We start from the raw sequence: 16,382 nt of genomic DNA on the forward strand, positions 1-16,382 counted from the left end.
TGGCGTTTAAAATATTGGATAAAACATATTTCACGTGAGTAAATACTAAACATGGGGTAAGAAATGTGAGAGCACAACCAAGTGAGGAAATGGGAGTGTACCTTTGATGGTGGCGAGGGGCAGAGAACGGACGTGATTCAGACTGTCATTGTGTCTGGACAAACATACTACTTAAACGTCTACCAAAGGCTGCAAAAAGAAATATATTAGATGTGCATTGTTATTTAAATGGTGAAGGAAAGCATTATAGTTTTAATGCTTTTCGTCAAATTCAGCTGAAAGTTGGTTCAGTGCTACACGCATTGCACATGCGCGTGTGTCGCATTGCACACACTTGTGACATAGGACTCAAAGGGGTTGCACACCCGTGTCCCATGCGTGTTAAAGACGTTGCACACGCGTTACGAACGAGTTAAAGGGGAATTAACTTTGAGGCAATAGTGTATGTCCAAACCCTCTTGGGTCCCTGTTTCTTTATTGTTGTCCGTCTCAATCCGCCAGAGGACAATGTGGCAGAATCTGGAATTTCTTCTCAGGTTTATTTAATAGGCAAGCATTTGTTACTTTGACAATTACGCTTTTCAACATGTTACACCTTTCCACATGTTAATCACAAACAAAGAAAAACAAGATCCTTGAGTTATTCAGATGTAATACCTTTTCTCATTTTGTAGGATGTAATCAATTTGGACAGACATACCAGATCAGACAAACTGGAGAGCACTTGCCGGTATCATTTGTATAGTGGAACATTATAGTTCTGCTTTAGCTGTGAGTGAGTGAGTGAGTGAGTGAGTGTAGTTTTACGCCGCACTCAGCAATATCCCAGCTATACGGCGGCGGTCTGTAAATAATCGAGTCTGGACCAGACAATCCAGTCATCAACAATATGAGCATCGATCTGCGCAATTGGGAACCGATGATATGTGTCAACCAAGTCAGCGAGCCTAACCACCCGATCCCGTTAGTCGCCTCTTACGACAAGCACAGTCACCTTTTATGGCAAGCATGGTTTGCTGAAGTCCTATTCTACCCCGGGACTTTCACGGGTAGGCTTTAGCTGTGATAAAATATGAAGACATAGTCTTCCACTCTTAGTCCTGCCCTAAACCCATCATTATATTGCAATAGTTCAGTCATATGGTTTTACAGTTCAGATATGGTTTTACAGACTTAGTTTAAACTTAGTCTAAACTTTGTCAGTGTAAGGTCAGCCTCTCACTATTTGCCAGGGAGGAGAAGAATGAAGATAGATATACTCTCTAGCTCAATGCCAGCAACAGAAAGGACACGTTTGACTCTTAGTCCCAGTAGCGGAGAAGGCTTTTTGTTGTACAGATCCTCATAGGGAGGATTAAAAACGCAGTTAAAGGCAGGGTTTGACTCTCTAAAATATAGTTTTGTGATAAATTGTAAGGATAATTTAATACGGCGCTATGCAAGAGATGGTGTATCTATCTCATCGAAAAGACTACCACATAAGAGAAGTTCTAAAGGACACAAGACAAAGTCTTAAATCATGGTGGTGGACAGATTCTAATAGTATTAGGCTGCATTTGCAGACTCCACCATATATAATCGAGCCGTGATCTAAACTAGTGGGCAAAAGAAAGTGAACACCCTTATTAATGATCGACAAAATCAAGGTAAACAACAGTGTCCATGAGAAATTCATCATAGATGAAGAATATGTGTCATGTAATGGACAGAGGGGTGGGAATAGCACAGTTCAAAGATACAACAAGAATCAGTCATGGCTTGTCTCAGTCATTTGAAGGCTCTGGTGACGCATACACATCCTCAATAACGAGAGTGTGAAAACCTTCAGCAGCAATACTCGCGTAGACTCGCCGTCTCATCGATGTCGTCATCCAATGAATGACGTCGTTCTATTCCATTCGTTCCACTCGTCGTCTGTTCGCTGGGGATCGTGGTCGTCTTCTCACCTGGCGATTCAGGTGACCAGCCCCGCATATGAGTTATGAACCTCAACAGGTGTAAGAACAGGAGTTCGCTTCTCCACGTAAGTGGGAGCCTTTTCTTTTTTGAAACTTCTTTTTCTCTCTGTTTCCATCACCCACAGGGTACTTTCGATTGAGTCAGATAGTACATAACGGGTAGGATTGTCCGTTTGCGAAGTCGTTGATTTCAGACTACCTTTCTTGGATATTTCAGTGAACAACTGTATTAAAATCTGGTGTCCATGACCCAGGAGATGTTGATCTGTCACAAGAAATTGCTGTGGAATATGTTCTACAGACGTTTGAGCAGACGATGGAACTAGGTTATTTATTTATTTATTTATTTATTTATTTATTTATTTTTTATAGGTGAAGCTATTCTTATGTTAAGGTTATTCTTATGTTATGAGATCATCATATACGAGATAAATCAAAGCTTGATACTTTTTCCTTTGCTTACCAGCACTCTAAAACTGCCCGTATCCGATGACATCATATGAAAATAGAGCGCACGTCACACGAAATTCAACTTCTAGTTGTCAGTAGGAGAAGTTTTGTGTGCATGTCTTCAAGATATGGACGTAGGTGAGATACAAGATAAACGTATATATTCTGTCCTACTTTTTCTAGACTGACAGCAAAGGGAGTGAAGAATTTCAGTATTATTAGTGATAATAATTCTGCACCTGACAAAGCAGCGGATGAACAACGCCTATCGCCATCGGGGTACCATGACACGCAGCGAGTCTCACATCGTTGTTCAAGACTTTTGTGTCCACAAAGTATGGATCATCTGGAAGACTATAATGGAAAATTGTGGATGTCCCTATAGCGATAAATGGGTATACTGGTTGGAAAACCTCTGCTCCACCTTTCATCACCTTTCAATTTAATCCATAGTTGACTACACTGTCCATCACTATTTGTACCACCACCGGTGGGTATAAGTCTGATCCCGATGTCTGAGAATTTACTCACAAGCTGTTAACCGGTAGCGACAAGATTGATTATTCAGTTACACCAAACTGTCGCATCGTTCCGGTTGTAATGCATACTTCTCCTCATAATCCTCCACTATGATTCCTAGTATGGTGATCTACCTTCGGTTGTTGGCAATTTCATATCGTATTGTCATGTATGGTTGAAATGTTTCACATTTAATCACTAGTTTTAAATTTCTATCTGTGATAAATCTTCTTGTTTTCCTGTCCTTCGTGGACAGGTTTTTATAACTTGTGCTTCGGCATCCCATGCTTGTCGTAAGAGGCGAGTGACTGGATCGGGTCGTCACGGTCGCTGTCTTGGATGACACATGTAATTATATCCCAATTGATAGATTGATGTTCATGCTGTTGATCATAATCATAAATGTCTGGCCCAGACAATTCGATGATGTCTGACTTGTGCATTTGTAGCTTCAAAATCTGTAGATGGGGGATTCATGGGTTGCTTTGGTGAATCTTGAATAACGAAGTGACTGGGGTTGCTATTTAAGTAAGAAGAAGGTTATTCCATTTTAGAGCTTCTGTGCAAACTCATGTTTATTTGTCTGTTCGGAGGCCACCTCATTCTCTTCCCACAGATGTTACTTGTCATATCTTCCTACGAACCTCTGTTCCAATACGGCTCTTTCATGGTGCGAGTGTTCAAGATTCGTGATTGGTTGCCATCTGGTTTAGTTGTGGAATCAGCGACGTTCTTTCAAAAGTAATCATTCGTAAGGCCTCGGGAATTTCCTTGTGCGTCGGGAAAACTAGAACCTCTTCCCCAACACGAGGCGCAAATGTTTCCTCCAGACAGAGAAGATCCATGAAATGGCTATTCAATGGCGTCTCCATCGCCCTCGTTGACAACAGACAAGCTATCTTCTAAACTTGTGTGTCACATCCACAAGTCGCCAACTTGCGTAGGTTAGTCAAGCTGGACTAAGTCGATGTATCACGCATTCTGATTGGATAGAAAGGAGATACTTCGAGTTGCGATTATTTGCCGCTAGGGGATTTTATGAGAACCAGCAAATATGGCCGTCTTAGAACAGAGGTTCGTAGGAAGATATGACATGTAACCTCTGTGGAAAGAGAATGAGGCCACCTATATTCTGAGGCAAAGTTATTGTGATATCGAGTGTGTTAAACCTGTCTAAGAAACGCAATCATGTAGCTGTTTGATTGCACGAACTATGTCATTCTTGATAGAAATTGCCAGTCACATGAAACAGCCAAACAGTCCGACGCATAATGTGTCCAACTCAAGACTTAACTATAGCCTTCACGCTTGAATAATTTAGACAAGCGAAAATATTGCCAATGTCAAAATAAACGCACTCACACTTTCACTAGACATTCGACCTGGAGAAAATGCTTTGGTGTGGCACTTCAGAGGATGACGACGTTTCTGCAACACAATCACACTACAGACCGCCCCAAATGAGTCCAACCAGTAATGACTTCATGTCAAGACCGATGGATTCGGACAAGGCACCTCCGACAGATTTTAGGCAGCAAGATTTACAGCCCGTACACTTCAGTCTGTTTGGGTCAAAATGCTACCGATGAATATAGATGCCTCCGATATGGAATGGTCGACGTGTAGTGACCTAAATTAGGTCATATTCTTGCATCAAAGCACAGGATGGACGCAGTCTCTCCTGATCATGAGAACCCAACTTGTGTTGCGGCCCATTTGCCGAACAGGTGCTCTGTTTATCGTTATTATACCTTTAAACATTTATCCTTCTATAACGTGTTGTTTGCGTGTCACGGTAACTTTAAATGTATTTTTATTCCATCACTGCAACTGTTTATGAATTCTGACAGACCGAATATCAATAGAACAACTGAACCATATATGGCTTTTTGGCATGTTTCAATTTCAGGGTTACATTTTAGTTATCGTTAGGGTTCATATACCTTATCGTCGTTTAAATGTATATGCAAATTTGAAAACAGAGTATTTTATGGAGTCTCCTGGACCCATTCCTGCTGAAAAGTGTGAAGCCCATTTCTTAGTTTTACCAAGTCTTGCACAGCGTTATATCTCACGTAAAGGTGGACACGTTGTATCTTATATTTATAGATTTGTAACGACTTCAGGAACAAAATGTGGAAACTATTATGTAGTATATATACATGGGGTATTCTTGCTATTGTTTGCTGATGATGTCATTATGCTTTCATGTACAATGAAGGGATTACTAAAACAAACTGCGTTGTTGGAAAGCAATTGCCATCAAGTACAGTTTGATGTAAATAGAAGTTGGGTAAAAGTTGCATTTTCTTTAATTGCTGTAAATTGTCCAATCATAAAAGTGTATGTTTCAAAACGACATTCCAGTAACCTCAACACTGAATACAACTGCGTTTTTAACCCCCTCGTTTGAATAATCTATATAATATGTGCCTTGAGATCATCAAAAATGAATCTTGAAAACATCTTCTTCTAATAGAAATATTTAAATTATAAATTATAGTGATCGTGGTACTGGCCAACACATCATCTTACCCTTTCAGTTGCCAATCCTCCTGCTAAAGCAAATCTGTGGCACCACTTCTCATCTCATACACCGAAAAAATAGACAATTTACATCCGTGATATAATGGGGCAAAAGGAGTAGGACACCCAAGTAGATATATGTAAATTACATGAAAATAATCAACTATATCGGTTGCACCTTCTTTTGCTGTCAGTCCAGATTGGAAGAAGTCAGTTCAGACAATGTCGTACATTGTGTCCTTCGTGGTTTAAGTATAACGCCCAATCATGTTCTGTTAGTCAAGAACTGATTTCAATTTTTCTTTCAAATCTAAGAGGGATCTTGATTACACGATAATACTGATTCTCATTTAACTATTGTTTTTCAAAGGAAACTGAGCTCAAAATATATTATGTGCATTGTTTCATATTAATTATTTTCTTATAAATAGGTAGCTTTAATAAATACCCGAGGTGGCATAATCCCCCGCCGCAGATAATCAGATCAAATTTCTCTGGATATATTGGTGTGTAGTTATTCAAACACACAGATATTTTCAAAACTTACTTTGCCTTTGAGAAGAATGTCAAGGTGTTTGATATATGAAAAACAAGCAATGAAGAAATAGCTTATAAAAACATTCAGCAGAAGTCTCTGAAAGTCTATGTAAACATCTAGAGAACCGTTCTTGGAATATTTTGCTGACAGTCTGTACATGCAGGTTAACATGCTGATATCTTCAAAGTGACTTCGGAAAGTACTTGAGAATCACCAAAATTGATGGGGCCTGGGCCTCCAATACATGAAGCTTGTTGAGGAATACGAGGAAAATCCAGTGAACGGTTCTTCAGATATCTCGCTGACAATGGTAAAACGTTTAAGTCCCCTTGTGACCTTGATATAAAGGTCAAGGTCACCAAACCTGACAGGCACCTTAGAGGACAAGAGGGTACGTTCCTCATCATTTGCGGGGTTGATATCAATATATCTAGGGTCTATGCAGACATCAAATCCCCGTGGTCCCAAGTCTTGTGATCTACCTTCAGTTGTTGGCGACCGTCAGTTCATTGTTACACAAAGTTGCATGCCAGTGTTAAATCGTTACCTATGATAATCCATTTCTTTTCATGTCCTTTGTCGGCATCATAAATGTACCGATATGGTGCCGATTACCGATGCCGATTATATTGCTAACTCCGTCATGTTTAATTTCCACAACAGTTGCCCTTGGTTACAGAAACTGCACGTTCTTGGGCAGTAACTGAAAGGCACAAGAAACAAGGTGAAATATGGAAAGTACAATCAATAAACAGGATGAATTGCAAAACAAAGGCTGCTCCCTAGGAACGTACCTTCCTGAAAGTTCTTAAAAAGTGTTAGTGGTTCTGGTCTACATCCGCCACACGCTCCACCGCAGAGAATGTCAATCTTCACGCCACTTTCAGATGTTATCACCGAGGGCGTGTGGGGGGCATAACCAAATTGGGTCCACATTTGCTGAAACATAATTTGTACATATAACAGGTATCTGAGAGCATGATATGCATCGGCGGTGTTTCTAATTTTAAAATTAGTATTTGTAAGAAAATGTGGGAATGATTTCAATTCAGGAAATGAAATAGGATCCTGGATCCAAACCATTCTGTGAGTGATAGAAAGTACATTCCTACGATTCATGGTTCACACGCGGTGTCTAATATTCGCACTTGACATTGTAGGATCTTAAGGAAAATCATTTTAGACTGTTTGATATTACGTTTCTGTATTTTTCCTGTTCATGACTAGGCGTGGAGAACACAAGACCAGTGTGAGACTGACAAGATTCAGTTAACAAAGCCAAATGATTGATCTAGAAAAGGTTATTGTGGAAGCCTTTGCAAGAAGATTATTGACTTCAGTACCGTGGTGCTACATGTGTACAGGAACCCAACTGCCTTTCGTGGCTTTTATCTTACGTTCATCAATATATTAGACAAACCAAATAATATTCAATCATATCTGTGGAAATACGGAAAGCCTGTTCGTCAAGGTCAACCTCACCAGTGAGTAACGTGTATGGCTTCACTTTCAGAAAAGCAGTTAACGGCTGTCTTCACACTTTAGGCAATACAGTCTTTGGAGTGAAAAACCAATGCAGACAGGTTTGATGCGTGAAACAAAACAAAACTCTTGGTGACTGAGACACGGTTATCCTTGTAGACACGAAACTTCAGACGCCGTGTACCGTTACCAATTCTGCCCCTTGAAATGTTTATCAAAGGACAGTGTCTTCCTTGAGGTTGCACCCTAAGGGAAATGTCAGGTAAGGGGTTGTGGTTGTTTCAGTAGAAGCAAGCACATTACGTTTCTGAATATTTGAAAACATTTTCTTACAAGCTTACCTGTGGATCAATAAACATGCCTGTTCCCTTGGTGTTTACTTGAAACGTTCCCTTTGGGCCGCAGCCACGGTTTGCCTGAGAGTAGCAATCTCTTGCTACTCCAAACGCTCCTGTTCCTGTGGCAAAGGTGTGGTCTGTTGTGTTTACCTCCATTACCTTGTAAGAAAACAACACATCCACAGATGTCTACAATGGGACAATGAATTTATAATATGACGTCACCTTTGAAGTCGTACCCAGCTCAAATGGTAGGTATTCTACATCCTCCTTTCCGAAAGGAAACATTTTTCATTTTTCAGTTAATGTTATCAATACACTGGTGTCTACAATGGGACAATGAATTTATAATATGACGTCACGGTTGAAGGCGTATCCAGCTCAAATGGTAGGTATTCGACATCCTCCTCTCCAAAAGTATACATTTTTCAGTGAATGTTATCAATACACTGGTGTCTGTAACAAAACAACAGATGAAAGAGCATTATATCTGTTAGGGTTAAAGCTGCATTGAATGCTGACAGGTGGATATTGCAGAAGTTCACATTGCAAGATATAGCAAACCCAAACAATTTTTATCTTTGTAGCATATCCATACAATTAGATGTAGTGGCGTATCCATGGGCTTGCATACTGTTTTGCATAACAGTATGGTTATGCTACTACACGTACACTACCAAGCAAAACAAGCTTATCACTTTAAAGTATTTGTGTGAAAAATTAAAACACCGGTGCACGTTGGGAACAATGCAGAAAACGTTTGCCAGGACGCTACATGGTCCCGATCACAGCTGTCCGGAAACATCGTACGAATCGTACATTTTTCAAAACGTGAAAAGAGCAATTGTAGGATCCTGGTCCAAATGCACATGCATGATAGAGCAAGCATGTAATGACGAAAAAAACCAAAACACTACAAATTTATCAAGACTTACAGAATTACAATGAGACAGGACTATCGGTAGCTGGCTGCAATGGACATGAACTACGCGTCACTGGCAGCGACATGACTTGGTTAGAGTGCTCCTTTAGAAATTGAGTCGGTTCAATCTGATCAGAAAAGATTCGAGTTTTTCGATGTAGAGGAGACCGAGTGGTGTCCAATTGCGTTCGAGAAGTTTATCCGTTTGGCATTTGTGCCCCCGTGAAAAACAAGACTGGACATCATCCGAAGAAATGATGAGACTTTTTGTGGTACCATTATTGGACAACAGCCAAGACGAGTCCTTTTGCTGCACAACGACGCAAGGCCTCACACCGACAGAATTGTTCGAGAATTCCTGGATACTATTAACGTCAACGTACTGCCTTGACAGGTTCGTTGTCCATATATGAACCTCATTGTACATTTCTGGGATCATCGTGCTAGTCAGCTGAGACAGTGAACCGACAGAAACCTGAGCAGACTCCTTGGGATGTATTCGCAAATGACGACGTCAACGGGGAGATGTGGGTTGACGTGTATGGATGCGTAGGGTCTCACTCTCTCATTGTGTGACTTTTTATGCAGTTGTTGAATTAGTTATTGTCAAGTTATTGAAAAAATGATTTCAGTTTGTACAATAACTATTCTAAATCGCACATACGTCTTTCTTTCGATGTGTTAATCACGTGAGGTTGGTGACAACTTTCTTTGGCCTGGTAGATTATACTGTCCAGCTTGCAACTGATAGCATGGATATCCTACAGCAAATACGAACATGGGTTGGAATGAGCATATCATTGCAAACCAGTATGGCTGTATCCGAAGCCTGGATGACAAAAAGTCAAACTTTCAGTGAAAACAAAGGAGTGAGTGAGTGAGTTTTGTTTTACGCCGCACTCAGCAATATTACAGCTATATGGCGGCGGTCTGTAAATAATCGAGTCTGGACCAGACAATCCAGTGATCAACAACATGAGCATCGATCTGCGCAATTGGGAACCGATGACACGCGTCAACCAAGTCAGCGAGCCTGACCACCCGATCCCGTTAGTCGCCTCTTACGACAATGAAAACAAAGGACACATACATAAATGGTAATAGTCTTGAAGACAAGTAGACCAAAAAATACATTTTTATTAAAAGGACTGCGTCAGATGTGACGAATTGTCGCATATGGCTATGGGATTTCTGAATGATTCATGGTTATGTTCCTACAACTCCAAAAATGAGGTGGATAAGAACATGTCGTGAAAGACATTTTGATGGCCTGGTTGCTGAACAATCTGGGTAGAGCGTGCTTGCAACAATACCTTTACATCAACTCTGATTTTGCTGAAGTTTGTAACATGACCAGCAATGTTCTTCTCGAAACCACGACAAGTCAGATCTTGTACATTTGGGTACTCCCCTGAGTTGTTGACAGTCAGACTGACGTATTCCCTGGGAGACTCTGAAGCCATGTCATGACAGTAGATCTTGGTTGGGCAACCCAGAAATGTTGAGGCACTCGGGTAGATCCAGTACTCGCCGTCAGCAGACGTTGGGTTCATTTCCTTCACCTCAGAGCAGGATTGTGGAATAGAAGGGGGTCCTGGAAGAGTTTCAGATATGGGGCCGTATAGACAAACAGAACACTAATCATAAAGCGCATCTAACTATCTGTGCATTAAATAAAATGTGCTATTTAATAGATATTTTTTCATTACAATAACATTCTAACTCAATATGTGTTTCGTACCATCAGCTCCAACTCTACCAGAACGGATAAACAAAAGATGTTTCAATTATCAACTGATGTTGTCTGAGATAAATGAGGGCAAGTATGAGTTGTCATTGTTTGATAATATACCTCTCAAAGTTTGCTAAAGATTTTGATATGAAGTTATGATATGAAGTTATAGTGGATTAAAATCTGGTACACAATGATTTGGTAACCCCACCAGAGCCACAGTACCACATAAAGCAAGGACAGGCATACTGTGACGGACACCATATGCACGTGATTCGCGATAACCAGTTCTGATTTCTTATCATTGCAACATTGCTCCCAGTTTATGAGAGCATAACAAGTGTTTATTGTAACTACTGAAGACAGAAATGTTCCATCAACCATAACGACGTCTTTTGACAGTGGAAGAATTAGTGAGATGCGTAAGGATGCTAAAAGTTGGGCAACACAACATCTAGTTGCCAACATCCTTTGTGCAAGTGGAAACGTGATCTGCAGGCTTTGGGAACAGAATCAAACTCATGGTTCAGCCACACAGCGGCATGTAAGTGCTAGAGCACGTTCCCTAAAACAGCATGATGACCGTGATGGCAGCTACACTAAAACCTGCGGGATGCCACTGGGGTGAACCTTTCCACGTAGATAACCTGTAATTGTCTTGTAATGGTCTTTAGTCAAGGAGTGCATGCACTCGCATCCCTCCAGTCTGTCGTCATCGGCAAGTTACGTTTGGAGTGTGCGAGAGAGATCATGTCAGTTGCAGAGTCAGTGATTGGTCATCCGTACTCTTCACAGACGAGTCCAGGACTTCACCGATCGACGTGGATTGGTGTTGTGAAGAGCAGGACAGCGATTTAATGATAACGTAGTCAAAGAAGACAGATTGGGAGCTGGCTCATTAATGGTTTGGGGGGTACCATCAAGGCTGGTCTCTATGTGCTTTGAGCGGTACGGAGGCAGGTATGCGTAACATGAATGAGATTCTGGATGTGTCCATGAGACCGTTTGATGGTGTAGTTAGTCCTGGCTTCATTCTCATGGACGTACCAGTGTGGTTGATGCTTAGCCTTGAGCAAGAGACAATCGTCCGTATGGAGCATCCAGCCCGTTCACCAGTCCTCAATTCAATGGAACACATTTGGAACATGCTTCTGGTTTCCGTTCTGTCGTTACTGTTCTATCGAAATTGTTCTCTGTCTTGAGTGGAACAATCGTTCCTGGGCATACATCCAGACTTGTACTGGAAACATGAGACGGTGCCAAGTTGTAATGGCATCTCATCGGTCCTATAACCGTTAATCACAGTTGTCGTGTCATGGTCAATGACTTTTTCCGGTAATGTTCATCTTTCAGTGAAACATGTATTTGCATGGGGTTTTTTTCCATGGCAAATTCTATTTGAGAGTGAGATGTTTCTGGTCACATGCAAAATGTGATCCTTAGCAAACTTTGAGTAGTATATAGATATTTATACATAGATATTTATACATAGACGCGTAAACTCTTAGAAACCAGTTCACAGTAGAAATGAACAAACAAATCATTTTAACCACTAACCTTTTCTGTACAAGACGTTGTTAGATTCCGCCACAAACTGCATTGGTATTGCCCAACAGGTGCTTGATATGCACAAGTTATCCACAGAATTGTAGATAAACCATTGAAATGTGGGACTTCTATCCACGGAGCTGGCACATTCAAATAAGCCAGCTACAGTATGTGATTCCAGAAGCTCGACAACATCGGAACTAATGTCAAGAACAAAACCATGTTTGTCATAGCTCGTTCGTCTGAACCCACAGGTTGAGGTGGCTCTGGTGACGGTTGATTGTACCAGCAGGAGACCAACGTAAAGACAAATGACATCTAAGCAAGCCATCAGCAGCGTGTCTGCAGAACGAAGCCCTGCTGTTGTCTGAGGTTCTGTATATGGCATTTCCTTTTAACATATTCACCTTTGATGAAGGCCGTGTTTTACAGGTTTTACACCAGCTCATAAACATGTGTTTACACGGCGCTCATCTGCTCAACCCCGATGAAAATTCGAGCTCCCATGAGTATAACCAGCAAACGGATGCAGAAAAGGTTTAGTCGGGTCTGTTTGCTGAACCCGTGGACAAATAAGAACAGTCGTGTTTGTTTGTACATGTTTCCATGCAAAGACTGAAGCTGAAACATTATTCTTAAGCCTTCATCTATTTTATATATGTTTGTTTCTGAGGAGTGTTCGTAATGTAAAAGTGTATGTCATCAGTGGCACAAATCTTACCTTGGTAAGAATAAATAACACCGTCCCAGGCAACAGACAAATACGACTATTTAAAAAACGATATACAGAAAACATGACCCGACTCTTCAAACTAACACAGCTGAAATCATCGTTGTTCACACAGTACCGAATGTTGTATAATAATGTTTTAACCTAAGTGTCAACTTGTCCGTTAGATTTAAACTGTATCTTCAAAAGCAGCTGGATGGACAACGTACAGTTCGTACTGAGAATTCTGAAAGAAGTGTTTCATAATACGCCATTAATGTACCGAGGGAAAAAACGGAGGACATGAAAGCTCAAGTGTTCCCTTATTTATTTTCCAGGTTTCTTCACATATTAATCGGTACTATGCTTGTGACGGCAAAAAATCCCTAATTCATTCTAAAGGACACTTCCATCAAAGTTGCGAAGGGGGCCAGGTTCTCGGGTCTCACATTTAACGTTCCTGCCACTTATTAAATCCCTTAAAGCTAAATGTATGTAGTCACTTGACTTGTTGAAAGCCGTTTCCAGTTCTAAGGGGGAGGAGATGAAGGTACCCTTCTACAACTTTATCGATCATTGGTCCCTTCAAAACTTGATTGCGTCTCCATCGTATATGGTGGAGCCAGAAAACAAAAGACCTTTAGATTCTATCCACCGACAAGGTCTAAGGCCATGTCCTGGACCTGTGAAAACTTCACCTCTTGACATCCTGTACGATGAGTCATCTCTTAACTAAAGCGTTTTAAAATACTGACAACATCAACATTTAAAATGTCAGAAACACATAAATGACAATATATACAAGAATATAATCAGTTAGGTAGTAAATACAATACATACAAACCCTACAGATGGGTCCACGTGTGGTGGAGCAGTAGCTTGCGCCACTGTCATTGGATCCAAAACAATATTGTCGCGAAATCGCAATAACAGCTCTATTTTTAACAGAAGCTAGCGACATATGAACACCGCTTAAACATTCTAAAAACACCGTAAATATGAAAAACACAAAAGCTTTTCATATTCTCTTTCACGCATTCAGACCATTAAATATCTTTCTTTAGAAAGAAATAAATAGAAATTATTGAACTGTATAATGACATTTATTTAGGCCAGAGCGACATCGTCATCTGTTGCTTACCCAATCATGTTGGTATTTCTCGGAACACAATGGCCGATTTATTTAGTTATTGTTCTGCCCTTTGTTGACAGGTTTTTACAATTTACCGTTCATTATTATGTATAAAAGTAATTGTTCTCTTCACGATATGGGTGAAATATCGCCGATGTGACGATATGTTTTAACTCACTCGCTCACTGTTAATCTTAGTAGAACAGCAGCATTTATTGAAGATTATTTTTCAGTAAACATTTCGCTTCATTTATGTATATAAGAGCTACAGTATTGAGATAACTGACCTGAACATATTGCCTTCATATACGTTATACTTACATCAACGTATGCTGGATAATATATTAAATACCTTACTAAACAAAAGTCAGAGAACAGCAGACAACAGCACAAAAATGCACGATAACACATTAGATTCCTATTGGTGATATCACCTTAAAATGTGACCCGTGAAGATCCGGGGTAGAATGGGGATTCAGCAACCCATGCTTGCCATAAAAGGCGACTATGCTTGTCGTAAGAGGCGACTAACGGGATCGGGTGGTCAGGCTCGCTGACTTGGTTGACACATGTCATCGATTCCCAATTGCGCAGATAGATGCTCATGTTGTTGATGACTGGATTGTCTGGTCCAGACTTGATTATTTACAGACCGCCACCATATAGCTGTAATATTGCTGAGTGTGGCGTAAAACTCACCTCACTCACTCACTCACCTTAAAATGATGAAACATTAAATGATCCACATAGTGCAGATGCTTCGCAACATTGTATTTACGCACTACCGTACTCTCTCTAATACCAACTTGCCTGAGTCTACACAATAGTTACAACATATTCTACTTCGCATAATAACGGATATTTCTACTAGAATTCTTACCAACCCTGCCAGAAACAATTAGTAGTAGAGTTTGGTGATCGAACATACTTTTACTACAAATTACACAGGTGTAAGTGCAAACATTTCTTCCGGGTTCAAACCTTCTTACAACATTACAACAATACAATGAACAATAATTTTACAAGTGAACATAAGCATTTTAGTTGAAGTTTCCGATAATATATAGAATATCATCATGATTTAAAGTTTAACATCGGGTTCAGGATATTGCCTATTGCATAATAAGGAGTACTCAAAATAAAATATGAATGATGGGGTATTAAACTTACCTTAATCTCCAAGAAAACGTTTATAACGTGATATAAAAATAAAGAAAAGTCGAGATGAGGACAGTAAAGTAAAACTAGAATACTTTCTGTGTGATTGTGAAAGGGGACACTAGTGAGAGTCAAACTGCTACTGCTCATGAATCTATGGAACGCATAGCATGTGTAATTTATTGTCATTAGTATCTCTTTGTTATTTCATGGGATGTTCCTGGGTGGTACTATATTCTCATCATTTGCCTAACGTGTAAAAGTTATCGTTTCAGATTGACTGCCCTCTTGTTAGTAGGATTGTCATTAATTGGTCAGCGTGTCAATCTGGAAAGAAACATGTTTCCAGTAACTATGGCATCAACAGTCATCAATTGTCTGTAATATATCTATGTCTGCGGGCTTTTTTTCCAAAGAGCGAGAGAGAGAGAGACAGAGAGAGAAAGAGAGAGAGAGAAGGGGTGGGGTACAAGTTGAACGTCAGATCGTCATCGTCAGTCTCCCAACCAGAAGCTTCACAATGTCAATATCAATTTCAGGAATATTCAATGTTATCTATACGAATGAAATTTCTGTAAGTCGCTGAGTCGCTGCACCTGATTGATAAATTATTGAAATAATGCCGTACACTTACTCAGCCTTGTAAGTTTCAACATGAGAACGTTTTTTTTTGAAGAGAATAAGGAAGATATATCAACCAAGGACAAAGTACTCAATACATATTTCATATATGCTCTTTACGGGAACACTTTTATGAGAGCTATGCTTAAAGGAAGGCACTAAATGATAACAATTACTACCGCGAACTAAAATATCCGCCAAATTCAAAGAAGCAACACCATTCAAAAGGTTGAAGGTCAAAGTATTTAAATACATTGTTAAAATACTGTCTTTTTAGGACAGGACACTAGTGAATGACAAAATGACAAAATTATGTATCAATCATTAATTCGCGTACGCAAATGTCTAAAGTCAAGAATATGATCCAGATAATCAAAGGCAAGAGCTCCTTCGAGTTGCCGATGCAGTGGCTACCAGATGAAGCTTACGTAAATACTTCCACCACACTACTTGAAGTAAGCTTTCACTCGACTCACTTACAAAACTAGGGTGAGTTATGTGTTATTGTGTTATTTATGTGAGCAAAAGAACACAATCAGAGCGAGTGAGTTGGCTTGCTTTTACTCTGGTCTCGGCGATATTCCAGTTATCCGGCTGTAAACTATCGAGTCAGGACCAGACAATCCAGTGATCTACATCATGAGTGACACAAACCTTGAAACTAAGAACTGAGACAGGCTTAACTTTTACTATCATTTTCGACTATCATTTCGAAGTATTGGAAAACACAATTTTTTGGGCAAAGTAAG

The 16,382-nt window shown here is 40.1% G+C and overlaps 1 protein-coding gene across 1 annotated transcript; it reads right to left on the reverse strand.

The window, feature by feature from the left end:
- Positions 1–6,638: 6,638 nt before the first annotated feature.
- Positions 6,639–12,401, reverse strand: LOC137278877 (A disintegrin and metalloproteinase with thrombospondin motifs 20-like). Its single transcript, XM_067811379.1, has 5 exons — positions 12,023–12,401; positions 10,047–10,327; positions 7,815–7,970; positions 6,786–6,930; positions 6,639–6,694 (listed from the first exon to the last, which is right to left on the reverse strand). The coding sequence occupies exons 1-5, from the start codon at positions 12,399–12,401 to the stop codon at positions 6,639–6,641; spliced, it is 1,017 nt and encodes a 338-aa protein (XP_067667480.1).
- Positions 12,402–16,382: the final 3,981 nt, after the last annotated feature.

Source organism: Haliotis asinina, chromosome 3 (assembly GCF_037392515.1).
Source record: "Haliotis asinina isolate JCU_RB_2024 chromosome 3, JCU_Hal_asi_v2, whole genome shotgun sequence".
Lineage (NCBI taxonomy): Eukaryota > Metazoa > Mollusca > Gastropoda > Lepetellida > Haliotidae > Haliotis > Haliotis asinina.